The 18072-nt window shown below is 39.5% G+C and overlaps 1 protein-coding gene across 2 annotated transcripts in view; it reads left to right on the top strand.

Moving 5' to 3' along the window:
- RNF150 (ring finger protein 150) overlaps positions 1-18072 on the top strand; it is a 274961-nt gene that overhangs the window by 215427 nt on the left and 41462 nt on the right. For both annotated transcript variants that reach the window (XM_063705557.1, XM_019024916.4), the window contains one exon: positions 10208-10418. In XM_063705557.1, coding sequence (XP_063561627.1) covers positions 10208-10418 — 211 coding nt within the window. The remainder of the gene's footprint in view (positions 1-10207; positions 10419-18072) is intronic.

Raw genomic sequence — 18072 nt, 5'->3', positions numbered from 1 at the left:
TAGTTTCAGAAGGAATGGGACCAGCTCCTCCTTGTACCTCTGGTAGAATTCTGCTGTGAATCCATCTGGTCCTGGACTTTTTTTGGTTGGTGGGCTATTAATTATTGCCTCAATTTCAGATCCTGTTATTGGTCTATTCAGAGATTCAACTTCTTCCTGCTTTAGTCTTGGGAGACTGTATGTGTCGAGGAATTTATCCATTTCTTCTAGATTTTCTAGTTTATTCACGTAGAGGTGTTTATAGTATTCTCTGATGGTAGTTTGTATTTCTGTGGGATCGGTGGTGATATCCCCTTTGTCATTTTTTATTGCGTCTATTTGATTCTTCTCTCTTTTCTTCTTTATTAGTCTTGCTAGCGGTCTATCAATTATTATTATTATTATTATTATACTTTAAGTTTTAGGGTACATGTGCACAATGTGCAGGTTAGTTACATATGTATACATGTCCATGCTGGTGTGCTGCACCCATTAACTCGTCATTTAGCATTAGGTATATCTCCTAATGCTATCCCTCCCCCCTCCCCCCACCCCACCACAGTCCCCAGAGTGTGATGTTCCCCTTCCTGTGTCCATGTGTTCTCAGTGTTCAATTCCCACCTATGAGTGAGAATATGCAGTGTTTGGTTTTTTGTTCTTGTGATAGTTTACTGAGAATGATGATTTCTAGTTTCATCCATGTCCCTATAAAGGACATGAACTCATCATTTTTTATGGCTGCATAGTATTCCATGGTGTATATGTGCCACATTTTCTTAATACAGTCTATCATTGTTGGACATTTTGGTTGGTTCCAAGTCTTTGCTATCGTGAATAGTGCCGCAATAAACATACGTGTGCATGTGTCTTTATAGCAGCATGGTTTATAATCCTTAGGGTATATACCCAGTAATGGGATGGCTGGGTCAAATGGTATTTCTAGTTCTAGGTCCCTGAGGAATCGCCACACCGACTTCCACAGTGGTTGAACTAGTTTACAGTCCCACCAAGAGTGTAAAAGTGTTCCTATTTCTCCACATCCTCTCCAGCATCTGTTGTTTCCTGACTGTTTAATGATCACCATTCTAACTGGTGTGAGATGGTATCTCATTGTGGTTTTGATTTGCATTTCTCTGATGGCCAGTGATGGTGAGCATTTTTTCATGTGTTTTTTGGCTGCATAAATGTCTCTTTTGAGAATTGTCTGTTCATGTCCTTCGCCCACTTTTTGATGGGGTTGTTTGTTTGTTTCTTGTAAATTTGTTTGAGTTCATTGTAGATTCTGGATATTAGCCCTTTGTCAGATGAGTAGGTTGTGAAAATTTTCTCCCATTTTGTAGGTTGCCTCTTCACTCTGATGGTAGTTTCTTTTGCTGTGCAGAAGCTCTTTAGTTCAATTAGATCCCATTTGTCAATTTTGGCTTTTGTTGCCATTGCTTTTGGTGTTTTAGACATGAAGTCCTTGCCCATGCCTATGTCCTGAATGGTAATGCCTAGGTTTTCTTCTAGGGTTTTTATGGTTTTAGGTCTAACGTTTAAGTCTTTAATCCATTTTGAATTAATTTTTGTATACGATGTAAGGAAGGGATCCAGTTTCAGCTTTCTACTTATGTCTAGCCAGTTTTCCCAGCACCATTTATTAAATAGGGAATCCTTTCCCCATTGCTTGTTTTTCTCAGGTTTGTCAAAGATCAGATATTTGTAGACATGTGGCATTATTTCTGAGGGCTCTGTTCTGTTCCATTGATCTATATCTCTGTTTTGGTACCAGTACCATGCTGTTTTGATTACTGTAGCCTTGTAACCAAGTTTGAAGTCAGGTAGCGTGATGTCTCCAGCTTTGTTCTTTTGCCTTAGGATTGACTTGGCAATGCGGGCTCTTTTTTGGTTCCATATGAACTTTCAAGTAGTTTTTTCCAGTTCTGTGAAGAAAGTCATTGGTAGCTTGATGGGGATGGCATTGAATCTATAAATTACCTTGGGCAGTATGGCCATTTTCACGATATTGATTCTTCCTATCTATGAGCATGGAATGTTCTTCCATTTCTTTGTATCCTCTTTTATTTCATTGAGGAGTGGTTTGTAGTTCTCCTTGAAGAGGTCCTTCACGTCCCTTGTAAGTTGGATTCCTAGGTATTTTATTCTCTTTGAAGCAATTGTGAATGGGAGTTCACTCATGATTTGGCTCTCTGTTTGTCTGTTATTGGTGTATAAGAATGCTTGTGATGTTTGTACATCGATTTTGTATCTTGAGTCTTTGCTGAAGTTGCTTATCAGCTTAAGGAGATTTTGGGCTGAGACAATGGGGTTTTCTAGATATACAATCACGTCATCTGCAAACAGGGACAATTTGATTTCCTCTTTTCCTAATTGAATACCCTTTATTTCCTTCTCCTGCCTGATTGCCCTGGCCAGAACTTCCAACACTGTGTTGAATAGGAGTGGTGAGAGAGGGCATCCCTGTCTTGTGCCAGTTTTCAAAGGGAATGCTTCCACTTTTTGCCCATTCAGTATGATATTGGCTGTGGGTTTGTCATAGATAGCTCTTATTATTTTGAGATACATCCCATCAATACCTAATTTATTGAGAGTTTTTAGCATGAAGAGTTGTTGAATTTTGTCAAAGGCCTTTTCTGCATCTATTGAGATAATCATGTGGTTTTTGTCTTTGGTTCTGTTCATATGCTGGATTACAATTATTGATTTGCGTATGTTGAACCAGCCTTGCATCCCAGGGATGAAGCCCACTTGATCATGGTGGATAAGCTTTTTGATGTGCTGCTGGATTTGGTTTGCCAGTATTTTATTGAGGATTTTTGCATCAATTTTCATCAAGAATATTGGTCTAAAATTCTCTTTTTTGGTTGTGTCTCTGCCAGGCTTTGGTATGAGGATGATGCTGGCCTCATAAAATGAGTTAGGGAGGATTCCCTCTTTTTCTATTGATTGGAATAGTTTCAGAAGGAATGGTACCAGCTCCTCCTTGTACCTCTGGTAGAATTCGGCTGTGAATCCGTCTGGTCCTGGACTCTTTTTGGTTGGTAAGCTATTGATTATTGCCACAATTTCAGAGCCTGTTATTGGTCTATTCAGAGATTCAACTTCTTCCTGGTTTAGTCCTTAGGAGGATGTATGTGTCGAGGAATTTATCCATTTCTTCTAGATTTTCTAGTTTATTTGTGTAGAGGTGTTTGTACTATTCTCTGATGGTAGTTTGCATTTCTGTGGGATCGGTGGTGATATCCCCTTTGTCATTTTTTATTGCGTCTATTTGATTCTTCTCTCTTTTTTTCTTTATTCGTCTTGCTAGTGGTCTATCAATTTTGTTGATGCTTTCAAGAAACCAGCTCCTGGATTCATTCATTTTTTGAAGGGTTTTTTGTGTCTCTATTTCCTTCAGCTCTGCTCTGATTTTAGTTATTTCTTGCTTTCTGCTAGCTTTTGAATGTGTTTGCTCTTGCTTTTCTAGTTCTTTTAATTGTGATGTTAGGGTGTCAATTTTGGATCTTTCCTGCTTTCTCTTGTGGGCATTTAGTGCTATAAATTTCCCTCTACACACTGCTTTGAATGTGTCCCAGAGATTCTGGTATGTTGTGTCTTTGTTCTCATTGGTTTCAAAGAACATCTTTATTTCTGCCTTCATTTCGTTATGTACCCAGTAGTCATTCAGGAGCAGGTTGTTCAGTTTCCATGTAGTTGAGTGGTTTTGAGTGAGTTTCTTAATCCTGAGTTCTAGTTTGATTGCACTGTGGTCTGAGAGACAGTTTGTTATAATTTCTCTTCTTTTACATTTGCTGAGGAGTGCTTTACTTCCAACTATGTGGTCAATTTTGGAATAGGTGTGGTGTGGTGCTGAAAAAAATGTATATTCTGTTGATTTGGGGTGGAGAGTTCTGTAGATGTCTATTAGGTCCGCTTGGGGCATAGCTGAGTTCAATTCCTGGGTATCCTTGTTAACTTTCTGTCTCATTGATATGTCTAATGTTGACAGTGGGGTGTTAAAGTCTCCCATTATGATTGTGTGGGAGTCTGAGTCTCTTTGTAGGTCACTAAGGACTTGCTTTATGAATCTGGGTGCTCCTGTATTGAGTTCATATATATTTAGGGTAGTTAGTTCTTCTTGTTGAATTGATCCCTTTACCATTATGTAATGGCCTTCTTTGTCTCTTTTGATCTTTGTTGGTTTAAAGTCTGTTTTATCAGAGACTAGGATTGCAACCCCTGCCTTTTTTTGTTTTCCATTTGCTTGGTAGATCTTCCTCCATCCTTTTATTTTGAGCCTATGTGTGTCTCTGCACATGAAATGGGTTTCCTGAATACAGCACACTGATGGGTCTTGACTCATCCAATTTGCCAGTCTGTGCCTTTCAATTGGAGCATTTAGCCCATTTACATTTAAGGTTAGTATTGTTATGTGTGAATTTGATCCTGTTGTTATGATGTTAGCTGGTTATTTTGCTGATTAGTTGATGCAGTTTCTTCCTAGCCTTGATGGTCTTTACAATTTGGCATGTTTTTGCAGTGGCTAGTACCAGTTGTTCCTTTCCATGTTTAGTGCTTCCTTCAGGAGCTCTTTTAGGGCAGGCCTGGTGGTGACAAAATCTCTCAGCATTTGCTTGTCTGTAAAGGATTTTATTTCTCCTTCACTTATGAAGCTTAGTTTGGCTGGATATGAAATTCTGGGTTGAAGATTCTTTTCTTTAAGAATGTTGAATATTGGCTCCCACTCTCTTCTGGCTTGTAGAGTTTCTGCCGAGAGATCAGCTGTTAGTCTGATGGGCTTCCCTTTGTGGGTATCCCGACCTTTCTCTCTGGCTGCCCTTAACACTTTTTCCTTCATTTCAACTTTGGTGACTCTGACAATTACGTGTCTTGGAGTTGCTCTTCTCGAGGAGTATCTTTGTGGCATTCTCTGTATTTCCTGAATTTGAATGTTGGCCTGCCTTGCTAGACTGGGGAAGTTCTCCTGGATAATATCCTGCAGAGTGTTTTCCAACTTGGTTCCATTCTCCCCGTCACTTTCAGGTACACCAATTAGACGTAGATTTGGTCTTTTCACATAGTCCCATATTTCTTGGAGGCTTTGTTCATTTCTTTTTATTTTTTCTCTAAACTTCTCTTCATGCTTCATTTCATTCATTTCGTCTTCCATCGCTGATACCCTTTCTTCCAATTGATCACATCGGTTACTGAGGCTTGTGCATTCATCACGTAGTTCTTGTACCTTGGTTTTCAGCTCCGTCAGGTCCTTTAAGGACTTCTCTGCATTGGTTATTCTAGTTATCCATTCATCTAATTTTTTTTCAAAGTTTTTAACTTCTTTGCCATTGGTTCGAACTTTCTTCTTTAGCTCAGAGTAGTTTGATCTTCTGAAGCCTTCCTCTCTCAACTCATCAAAGTCATTCTCCGTCCAGCTTTGTTCCATTGGTGGTGAAGAGCTGCATTCTTTTGGAGGAGGAGAGGTGCTCTGATTTTTAGACTTTCCGGTTTTTCTGCTCTGTTTTTTCCCCATCTTTTTGGTTTTATCTACCTTTGGTCTTTGATGATGGTGACGTACAGATGGGTTTTTGGTGCGGATGTCCTTTCTGTTTGTTAGTTTTCCTTCCAACAGTGAGGACCCTCAGCTGCAGGTGTGTTGGAGTTTACTGGAAGTCCACTCCAGACCCTGTTTGCCTGGGTATCAGCAGCGGTGGCTGCACAACAGCAGATATTGGTGAACTGCAAATGCTGCTGCCTGATGGTTCCTCTGGAAGTTTTGTCTCAGAGGAGTACCCGGCCGTGTGAGGTGTCAGTCCACCCCTACTGGGGGGTGCCTCCCATTTAGGCTACTCGGGGGTCAGGGACCCACTTGAGGAGGCAGTCTGCCCGTTCTCAGATCTCAAGCTGCATGCTGGGAGAACCACTACTCTCTTCAAAACTGACAGGGACATTTAAGCGGATTTGCTAAAGATTTTTAAAGGCCAGCTGAACAAGAACATGATACACATCCAAGCTTGCCCCACAAAACAGAACATCCTCCATGAAGAATAAGTCACTTTCGTGCTACTTCTCACAAAGCACGAAGGCATATGGATACCTTCTGTGCCTCCCAAGCCTTTTCTGTTTTTCTCCTAGGGAATGACAAAGTCATGATCTGGGAGGAATTTTGGATTTTGTTCCCCTTCATCCTTCTACCATTGGGTAGCACTATGTCTTAATTATATCAGCAAGATGACTTCTCCATTCTTAAAACTTTCCATCTCACTGGGCAAGCTCACAGCCTTCTCAATTAGAAAATACTTGCTATATCAAACTGAAACCCTTTTTATGCAGCTTAAACAAATTGTCTTATAATTTTCCTATGTTCCATGTATTCCATTTCTTCTTCTTCAAAGATAATTGAAAAGAGCTTGTCACTCTCTGATAACTGATGTCTGTTCATGCTTCATCTCTGCATTCCTTACTTATGCTAAGGGCTCAATAAATGTCTATGGAATTACAGCCCTTCAGAGCCTTGAAGGCTGGCAGTTACACAATCGTATTTATGAATTTCATCCTGATTCTCCTTTGAATAGTATCAACTCGCAAACAACTTGGCTGTAATCCTGATCTACTAGATTATTCAAATACATGTGGCATATTATTTTTTGTTTTTGTTTTTGTTGTTTTAATAAAGTGTCCTTGTATCTACCCATGGTATAAGACAAATAAATCGAAAGTCAGAAACTGAGGATGTTGTTATTTTGTAAGTGATTTCTCTACAATGAACTAAAGAATGAGAGCACAGTTCACTGATCATGAAATTCCCATAACAATAGGTATCATTTTCCATTATATTTTGCCAAGGGAAATATAATACTGAATGCAAATAGTGGGGAGTCCTTTATTATCAGAAGCATTTTTATCTACATTACAGTGCTTCACCCTCCATTCTATCCAGTTAGGTGTAGGTCTGTCTTGATAGAATGACAGAATACAGTTTCAGCAAATCCTCTTCTAAGGTACCATATAACCTGGGACTTTCATATGCCAGCAACCACCTCCTATCACTATTATCCTCATAGGAATAGGTTGGTGATTTTTATTGAATACAAAATCCTGCTGTATACCTGGTGTATTCACAAGATTCTATTTAGCAGTTGCTTTATTTGAGGGGTTTCCCATGCTAACTTGAATTTAAATACCTGTGCAGTTTTCACTTGCAGATAGCATTTGACATCTTGTTTTAAACTTTATGATTGTGTCTTCTCTCAGAGGTATGTAGATTTGGTTTCTTTTCAAAATATTATTCCATTTGATGAACCATGTAGAGTGGATATAATCTGTGAGGTTCTGTAAACTTGGTCTGTTAAATATTATATCTAAGCCAAATTATTTGTGCTTGCTACCATTGACAGTTTCACTGCGCTAATTAGCTCTTTTGCCCTCTACCCACTCTGTTAAAGATACAGCACTATTCCTACTATCCCACAAAATGAAGAACAAAAAAACTGCATCAAAATTAAGAAAATATACAAAGAACAATATCAACAGCTAGATCAACATTTTGAAAAATATGTCCATTATTATTGCATATGATTGCATTTACGTATTTATGGCCAAAAGAACAACCTGCACAGTACCCTCTTTGCGAAATCTTTTCTTCCTGAAAACCTCTCCCACAGTTAGTTTTGCTTAATAAACACCTGTGTATAGCATATCTTACCTTTAAATAGAACTTTACAGTTTTTCAAGTATTTTCTCAAATCCTCCCTTAATTGATTTAGGGCAGATCATGCCCAAGTTTCCAGGGCAGAAATCTGAGACTCAGATCAAATTTCCAAGTCAACATTTACTGAGCACGTAGTCATTGTCAGTGGCACTATTAGGGGCTTGGAATCCAAAGTCAATATAGTGTGGTTGCTTCACTTTACAATGTCTGGGGACTAGTAGAGTGAGATCAGCACATTAACAATAGCCATACAGCATGGGAGAAGTACCTTATGAAGTGCTTGCAGGATCAAAGATGCCTTCCTGGGAGGGAATGTGCCTTAGAAAAGGGGACACTGGACCTGGGAATTAAAGGGTGATTAGGAATTCACCAGGGGCCAACTTGAGACCTTGAGATAGGAAAAAGAGGGTGATTGGATCAAATGTCATCCTGAGCACAGGGACAATATAAGCTACAGTGTTGAGAGGAGGGAGTGTATGGTGTGCTGTGTGTCTCCAAAGGCTGAAGGTGAGGCCAGAAAAGTAGGCTGGGGCCAGGCTCTTGAGCATCTGCCTCTGTCATGCCAGGGAGCATGTAATTCCTTCCTTGGGAGAAGAGAAGAAACATACCCATGGTTTTTGTTTTGTTTTGTTTTCTTGAGACAGAGTCTCGCTCTGTCACCAGGCTGGAGTGCAGTGGGACAATCTTGGCTCACTGCAACCTCCGCCTACCAGGTTCAAGCGATTCCCCTGCCTCAGTCTCCCCAGTAGCTGGGGCTACGGGTGCGCACCACCACACCTGGCTAATTTTTATATTTTAGCTGAGACAGGGTTTCACCATGTTGGTTAGGTCACCTGACCTCGTGATCTGCCCGCCTCGGCCTCCCAAAATGCTGGGATTACAGGCATGAGCCACCATGCCCAGCCCGTGGTATTTTTTTTTTTTTTAAATGTTCTGATGAGAGAGTGCAGACTGAAATAAACTGGAGAAGAGATTGTAAGTGCGTAGGGAAACTGGTAATGGGGAGAGAATGTTCATAAACCCACTTGCTCGTGTCTAATGTCAATGAGTAAATTTAGTAAATTCAGTGAATTGGTCATTCTATGAATCGACTTTTGACAGATTGAGTTTCAGTGAATTGGCTCACTCCCAATATAGCTAGAGAGGGCAAAAAGAAGAAAGAATACAGGAAAGAAATGAATGAACTGAATTTGATGTGTTTATGGAATGGTAGAGCTCTCCAGCTGACTGTTAGGACACAGGTGTGGAGCTCAGGAGACTGGCATTACACAGCTAAGAGCAGAACACTAGGACAAGAGCCCAGCACTTTGCATTTCTTGCTTTGTGTTCCCTAGGAGTCCATGAGTTGTAGGTTTTCTCTTCTGATGAACTTGGAAAACAACAGTCATTGTGATGTTAATTCAATCATTGTCAATCCAGAGTTCTCCTCCCCTAATCCTGACCCTCATGTTCTGCCTACTTTGGGAGTGTAAACCATGTAATTATCATCCTTCAGGACAAAGCTGAAGTTCAGACCACAGCAAAAGAAATTAACAGCTGTTCTTAATACTGCTTAAGACAATATTTCTCCACCACCACCTTTTAGAAAATAATTTTGGGTTTGTGTAGAGACAGAACAACTGAAAGTAACTTGAAAAGCTGTTTGTGGAAGAGATAGAAATATATTCATTTTTACTTCAAACTAGCAGAACTGAGACAAAAGAGTAAAACTTGCAAAGCGTAAGATTTTGCCCAATAATAATAGACTCCAACACTGCTGGCCAACACAGAGTGCCTTGCAAAGCAGAGGGCTCCCATTGCTATGTTCTTCAAGGGAAGCTGTCAATGATATTGGAGAGGAAAGCATCCTGTAACCAATGGGCAATTGAACAAGGGGGTCTCACCATAGTCTTATGATTCTAAGAATTTAATTTAGAGGATTTGACTAATGTATGATCAATACCATATTAAGGACTTAGGGATATTTTTCTATAGCTGGATTTAGGCTTATGTTTTTCTTAAATGTAGCCTTACCCTGTGCTTTGTGTGTGTTTGAGGGTATGTATGTATCTTTAATGAACAAGCCATAATGACTCAGATTCTATCCTCCCTCCCACTCTCATATCATTAGTATATTTGTAAACAACACATGAGTTTTAAGGGATAATGATCAGGCTACCAGCTACATTCTAGGTGTGGAGTAAATAATACTATATGTAAGGAAGTGCCTTCATTGTAAATAAATTTCACATATTCCCCCTAAGTGATTATTTAAATGTAGAGATTTTGCTTATCTTGAAATAAAACTTTAATTTTTAATCTAAAAGATTAAAAAGGAATCTTTTCAATCTAAAATGAACTTTTGGAAAGGAAATTTTGGAAGATCTTTTTATGTTAATCTTATAGAAACTATATATAGAATGTTTTTAAATAAAGTGGCTCAAGAAGTAAACAATAAAGAACTTAATTTTTTCATGGAGACAGAATGTTTAGGCTATAGACATTTAATCTCTAAGTGGATGACATGTACTGAGAACAGATCTTTTTCTGCCCCATCAGCCCAATGCCGACTGCATGGACGACTTGCCCACTGACTTCGAGGGCTCTCTGGGAGGTCCACCCACCAACCAGATCACAGGTGCCAGCGACACAACAGTGAATGAAAGTTCAGTCACTTTGGACCCTGCTGTCCGGACTGTGGGAGCCTTGCAGGTGGTCCAGGATACAGACCCCATCCCCCAGGAGGGAGACGTCATCTTTACTACTAACAGTGAGTTCTGCCATACTTAAAGTGACATAGCCAGAAGGACTGTTGCCTTGTAGGAATTGGAAAAAAATACCTTTCCTCAAAAAGAAAAAAATATTGAATGAGTACATCATTGCTAGGTTCATCAGTTATAACTGCCAGCTGTTAGAAGAACTGCCTTTCCTAGAGCCAGCAGGGCAGACAGCCCACCTGGCTCTGTGTGCCCATGCTCCTGCCTGCCCACACACTGACACCAGGGCTCACACATCACAGCACTGCACACTCTCCATGTCCGCTTCCCTGTGGTACCTGAGGCACATAGGGTCATGGATCTGGAGCCTCTCAGACTGGAGGGCAGGTGAGGGGAGCAACTACAAGGGGTGCTCAGCAGGACTGGGATAGGGCACAACCACACCCACTCACCTGCGCATGCTCGCATGTGTGTACACACACACACTGGAGCCCCCTGAGTGTGCGTGTGACTGTATGAACTAGTCTGGACCACGCACAAGAGGCTGCTTTCCTTGTTGCTGTAGGATGTGGATGTGAATGGCATCCCTTTAGATGGCCATATCTGCAAGAGACACTAAACCCTTGTGCACAGTGGCCCTGAATACTAAAATACCTTCTGGGTATTTTCCCCCATCTCATACATAGACAGTCACTAAATGCTGTTCTGTTTGATGGTAGTTTTCATAAAAATATTAAATTATGTGTATTAGCATCAAGATTGAAGTAAAAATCTAAAGTACCTACTATTCAGTCTAATATAAGAGATAAAAGCTTCAGGAGTTCTAAGAAAATCAGATGCAAATTAGCTTAGGTTTAAGGTTAAAAGAGTGAGTGGATATTGCAATTTTTAAACAGTGTCTTTCTCTTGATAGAAGTAACCTATTCACTGTAGAAATTTGGAAATGTAGAAAAGCAGATTGAAGCATTTGAGGGTATTTTCTTTGAAGTTGGTCTTTCTTTTACATATTTGTGATTTTTATAAAATGTATGAAAGCATGCTAAAATGTAAAGATATGTATTTTTCTGATGAAAAAACTTCGTTGTTGAAAAATTGAGAGATAAAGAACAGACTAAAAAAAGAATGAAAAAATCACTGAGGGCCCCACTACTTGGAAACAATCACTCTTAACCTTTTGGTTTATTTCCTGATCATCTTTTATTATATAGTTGAGATGATCCATGGGATTTGAACATTGAATATTGTAACCATACCATTTTTACAGGACCTTGACAGAAGGTGACTTGACTTGAAGAGGAGCTTGGTGAGAAATATCTGCACATGCAAAGTTTATTAGTTTTTGATAAACAGGACCTTTAACTTGAGAAACTTGACTTTTATAGGTATAAAGATCTCAGTATTGAAATGTTGACCATTAGGCATTTAAAAGCCATTAAAGATGGATTTTGATCCCTTTGTTTTGAAGGTTTAGACTGGTACAGCCCGATATTAATATAATGCAAGTCAAGCGTGTAATTTAAATTTTTCTATGGCTACACTAAAACATTAAAAATAAATGAAGTTCATTTTAATAATATATTTTTACTTAACCCTGTATAGCCAAAATATTTTACTTTTTTGGTACTCAGTCTTCAGAATCTGGTGTGTATTTTATTTACACTTACAGCACGTTTCAGAATGTTTTTAAATAAAGTGGCTCAAGAAGTAAACAGTAAAGAACTTAAATTTTATTGAGACAAAATATTGTCTCCAATATTAAAACTATTGAGACAATATTTAAAACTATTAAGACAATATAAAGTTATGTTTATCTTCAAAATTAAAACTATTGAGACACTGTAAAACTAATTTTAACTAGCCACATTTGAAATGCTTAGTAATCACACATGGCTAGTGGCTACCTTATTGGAGTGCATAGATCTAGAATACTAGTACTTTAAATGGAAGAGAACATTAAAGGTCATTTGATTTTTACCAAAATATACTTCTAATTTTTGTCATGAGAAAATTGTGCCCCAGAGGACTAAATGTCTGACTCAGGTCAAATAGTAAGTTCTCTTTTTAGTGTACCAGGTGGTCTCAGAATTTTTCCATTTATTGGACATCTTTGATTACCGTCACACATATGCCCATAAGTGACCTTAGTGAAATATATTGGAAGATGTGATAAAATTTTGCCAGCAGTTGAAAAACATTTAAGGCATGAGCTTGCTTTTGAGAACAAAAACAAACATTTGTAAAGGATCATTATCCTTGCAAAAGAATGACCATTTGGTTTTCAAGAGAAGATACGTCATCTGTCAGATTCCTTATTTTGAAGAGTGGGTACATACGTCATAGATCTTAGTAAAGCCAAGATGACAACTGAGAAAGCATTTTAATTTAATGTGGGTTAAATTACATCCAAAATAAAATATATGTAAATATATTGTAGGTTAAAATGCATCAAAAAATAGAAAATTATGATCTGTATCCATATAATTTGTAATCCCTAAACTGTTTTTGCATAAAACGGACTCAGAGTGTTTAGTTCATAAGTTCATAGTGACCATTCTGTAGATGTTTATTGAATGACTTGAGGTAAACATGTTCAATCTAAGCTTGAAGTGGAGACCTTCTGTTCATAACAGAAGAAAAGAAAGCCAGGCAATTTCAAAGGAAGCTACTGGTAAAGATGGGATAAAGAAATAAGAGTGATATGACAATACCTACAGTCAGAAGACTGATGGCATATATGAATATGGCTATCAGTTTCTTAGTATAGAAACTAAATTTTCTCACGAAATATTTTTCCTAAACCATCTATTTCTGGTTAGCTTTATTTGTTAGGATTTCTCAGAATTTTACAAACATGAACACTCTGGTTATTTGTTAATGGTTTATACCATTAACTAAGTGGCTGTAATTCCTTAGGAGAAAAAGCCTCTGCTCTATACAGATTTTTTTTAATTGCCTAGTGACTTACTCAAATTAAGATTTAATTAATAAATGAACAAACACAAATGCATGACTAAATGAGTCAAAAGATTCACGTTTTCATCAACATTATTATACTCAACTCTAATGCTATTCAGAAATCATGAGGATATAGACGTAAGTGTAGTTGGATATACAATATTGCTATAAATTGCAAATAAATAACCCAGTAGAGGTTGGACATGACTTTTCTCCAAATTATTCTTTCCCCTCCTCACATCTCCACAGACCCAGGAAATTACCAAAAAAGGAAGAAATAACAGCAGCTAAGAAATACATTGTACCTATTACATACCAGACACCCTTTTAAGCCTTTTTCATATATTAGCTCATGACAACCCTATGAGGTAAATATTATTTTTATCTTCATCTTACTGATGCAGAAATGGAGGCATAGAGAGATTAATGTCACTGTCCAATGTCACTGATCCAAGGTTGTAAGTGACAGATGGGGCTGGAACTCACTGGGCCACCGGCCCCAGAGCCCAGGCTTAGCAACGCTATGCTCAGAGACAGAACAGGGGGAAAAAATGAACACAGTTGCCTACTCACTTTTCATTTAGTTTATTTGTTCAGTTCTTCCATTTTTCTAAATCTCTTAAAAGATCAAAAATTTGTTTACTTCCTACTTATACTCTCATTCCAACCTCTATTCTTTCTTTCCTGGCCCATGTGCAATAGATCAAATGCATGTCAAGGTCATTTCAGCACTCATGAAGCAAAGCTGTAGAACAGATTGCCTTCAGAGTGAAAGTGGAAAAGTCTAGCATTAAAGGATCATCTTCAGCTCCCAGGAAAAAAAAATGAAAAACATTTACAGAGCCAAGGAAATTCAAACTTGTTGCAAGTCTGACATTAGAAGAAAGATGTTTTTAAGTACATATTTTTTAATGTTTCTGACATTTCATCTTTTAAAACCTCACATGGCAGTCCCAGAACAGTGTATCTCCTCCACCTTCATGTGAGGGGTCATTTGTATGAATGCCCACACGTTACTCACCAGTCTTTATCTGTAGGCCTGATCATGCCAAAAACACACTTTGCCTTTAACTTCTCAAGCTCAGGATGCAGATTGTTGGGTTTGCTTCCACAGGGGAAAAAAGTTCCTTAGAACCAAAGGAAAACACAGCGAAATAGACAGCCCTGTATGTTTGGAGACTCAAGAGAGAAGCGAGAGAAAGACACAGAAAAGATGACTTTATTATCTCTTCTTAAAAACACTGAGTGCCACTCCACATCCCGGGGGGGTGGGGTCTGAAACCTTCCTGTGATTTTTCAAGGAGATTGTTGACCTCGCCATTCATTTCCTTATTCCCCTTACTGAGTCACTACACAAGTCCTCTAGCACTGCCTGCAGATCGTTACCCACTTGGCCCTTCTTCCATCTCAGACTAGAGGGAACCAACTCTTGGCCCATGGAGGGTGGGAATGGCGGAATCAAGATATGGCACATCTGCCCCATACATTCTGAAAAGCACTTGGCATGATGTGTCTGGCCAGGAGACCTGGTCTTCAAACTTTCAGAAGGAAGCAGTACACATGAATTAATGTAAAGGCAAAAACTTGGCCAGTTGAAATGAAAAATGATATGGATTTCCTCTGGGAAAATTTCCTTTGCTAACTTCCTATCAACTCTGATCCTTGGGGAAAGAGGAGTGTATCTAACGTGTTGAACAGTCATCCCTTGATACCCACAGGGAATTTGTTCCATGATACCCCCTTTCCCCCAAAGATACCAAAATCTGAGAATGTTCAAGTTTCTTATATAAAATGGTGTAATATTTGCATATCCTCCATACTTTTAAATCACCTCTAGATACTTATACCTAATATTATAGTTGTTCTAGCATATTGGCTTTTTATTTGTATTATTTTTGTTGGGTTTTTTTTTTTCCTTGAGTATTTTTGAGCCATGGTAGGTGGTAGACCCAAGGCTCAGGCAGATGTGGGGGACCATTCTAAATGCATCTTTATTTTTGCTACGTTGACCCTTAAAATGTGTTGAGTGGTTGTCAGAGTTCCTTGCCCCTGGATGAAAATTCTAGCAGGCCCAAGATTTTTCTACCTACTCTTAGGTAACTGATAGTTCTAAGAGTACCTTTAAGTTCTAAGAGTCCCTTTAAGTTGCAAACACATACCCCAAAAAATTTTTTTTCTGCTGGGCACTTTCCCTGTAATTCAAAAAACTTGGGACAGATGGGTCGCTCTTGCTTACTTATGAGCATCCTGTGTGCCCAGGAGTCCATTTTCAGCCTCTGTCTCCTAATTTCTCCTCACCTCTCCAGGAACCCCTTTTGGGTAGGACCCACATTAACCCCATTCACCTCTAGGACACTCATACATCACCTGTCCTGACAGTCCTCTTCCAGAACAGTAGCAGTCTCCAGCCTTTGACCCCACGAAGGTCTTGGGCCTCCTCTCAAGGTTGCAGGCAGAAAGGAGACTGAGTCCACAAAAGTTTGAGACATTTTTGCTGAGTCCAACCTACAGGAAACATATTTCAAAATCTTGTTGGGGATTCCCCTGCAGCAACCCCTCACAGGCCTGGGATGGGGAGGTGCCCTTCTCCACCCCTTTCACTAGAGGAGCAGGATTCAGCATGACATCGCTCTGTTCATTGACAATTTCTTTACCAATTACCCCATCTTCTTCCCCTTCTTTTCCATTTTTATTGCCTCAAGATGGGTGAGGGGGTCAAGAATTACTGAACAAGTTCCCCTTTATACATTTCATTGCACATCTGGCAATGGGGCAGAGAGCAGAGTGATGGGTAGGGGAGGGAGAGTCTGTCTCTTGCTTCTTTGTTATTCATGCCTCTTCAGTAGAAACTGAGGCAGAAAGAGTCCCATGAAAGTGCAAGAGAATTAGTTCCTAAATGTCTTGATGGTCTTCAACTAAGGAGCACATACTTGGCTGCTATCTCTACTAAACTACAGGCTCTTAAATGGGTTAGCCTTTTTGGAAAAATATATATATATGTATATATATGCATATATGTATGTGAATACTTTTCAAAATGCACTTACAAGACAAAATTGTTAAAGCACAGCTGAAGCTGCAGCACAGAGAAAAGTGGTTTTCATGCCAGCTCTGACACCTACCACTGCAAACCACCCAGGAGCTTTCCAGGGACACATACTCCAACTCATTATAGGAAAAACTTCCAAAGAGTTCATTCAGAGGTTCGTGTTTAGTCTCTGCAAGGATTTGCTTTCTCTAATTTGGGGAGCTTAATATAAACTTTTCTATGGGATTCATTGCTCCTAAAGATGCATTCTCTTAAAATTAGGCCAGAAATGACATTGATTCTTATATTTTTTAAGTTGGAGGTTTATTGAGGGAGCAATTGATGAAGCATTTAGAACATCTCTATTTAAAACTTGCAAATGCCTGTAGACCTGCTCTGACCACACCCCGAACAGGAAAACAAGAGAAAGAATGTGCGTTCAGGACTTTTTCAGGGAATCTCTGTAAATCAAGACAGTTGAGAGAAAAAGGGTTGGCATAAACTTCAGATTTCTGTTTCACATGTGCAGCTACACTTTGCTACATTTGCAAAACAGCAATGTCCAGGTTTTATGTGACTACAAAATATACTGATGCACTCAGAAATAAATACATTTAGATCAACCATTCCAGTATTGATGAGGGAGTTGCAAGGGTGAGTAGCCATGTCTGCTTTTTTGATTTGCATTAAAGCCTGAAATGGCGAAGTCTCTGTTCTTGACTATGGATAAATATGCCAGCTGGAACCAACCAGGAGAATGATCTCCCTTGGTGCCTATAAGATTCACATTAGCCCTGGAAAGATGATTGCTTTGATTTGTGAGGACATTCCATTGTGGCAGGCAAGAGAATTAGCCAGCCATTTAAGATTTTAGGCCCCACTGTCATCTTCCCTTCAGGAAATAGTTAAGCCACAGTGACTACTTCTGTATAAAACAAAGCATTTGAAGATTGTAACACTACTCCAGACAATCATTTCCATGACTCTTAACGTGCCAGGTCCCTAGAGCAACATCACCCCCTTGCTTCTGAGCCCTCTAGCTCACCATCTCCATGGCAGCTTCACCAGAGGCACAGCTGTTCCAAAAAGCAAAGATCTCTGCAATAAGCACATACCATCGTCGTCAAGCTTCACAGATGGCAACTACCCAATCCACGATCCACAGGGTTTTCCGCAATAACATTTCTCCTCCATTGAAAACACTTGCCAATCCAAGAAAGCCCACTCAAAGCGAGACTGCCAGGGCTTTCCTGTCTTATGTGCCTGGTACCTCTGACAGGGAGGGTTGAGGATCTGCAGATTCACAAACAGCCTGTGAGAGAATCAATCAATTTAGACCACAGATATATTGCTACTTGGAGCACTCAGCCTGAGTATGACACAACCACTCACCCAGAAGAAGCTTGTCTTCATGAACTGAAGTAACTCAGCCAACAGATTAAATCCATTCATTCATTGCTGGGAGATTGTCTCATATGCCCTGAGTTACTCATTGATAGCACCATCTCCAATTGATTAATTCCTCACAATGATATCTTGCTTTTGACATGGCTCAGCAGCTGTTACCAGCATAAGCCAGGCAAAGGGCTGGGGGGCAGACCTGCAGTTTACCAGACACTGACACACTGTGCATGGATCTCGGCAGTGAGGCAGCAGCTGATGGCAGGAAACACAGCTTGCAGGTCAGCTCTTTTTCAATGTCTGAGGAGGGTCTCGTGTAAATA

This window comes from Gorilla gorilla, chromosome 3 (assembly GCF_029281585.2).
Source record: "Gorilla gorilla gorilla isolate KB3781 chromosome 3, NHGRI_mGorGor1-v2.1_pri, whole genome shotgun sequence".
NCBI classification, from domain to species: Eukaryota; Metazoa; Chordata; class Mammalia; order Primates; family Hominidae; genus Gorilla; species Gorilla gorilla.
This window is presented reverse-complemented; position numbering and strand designations above follow the sequence as displayed.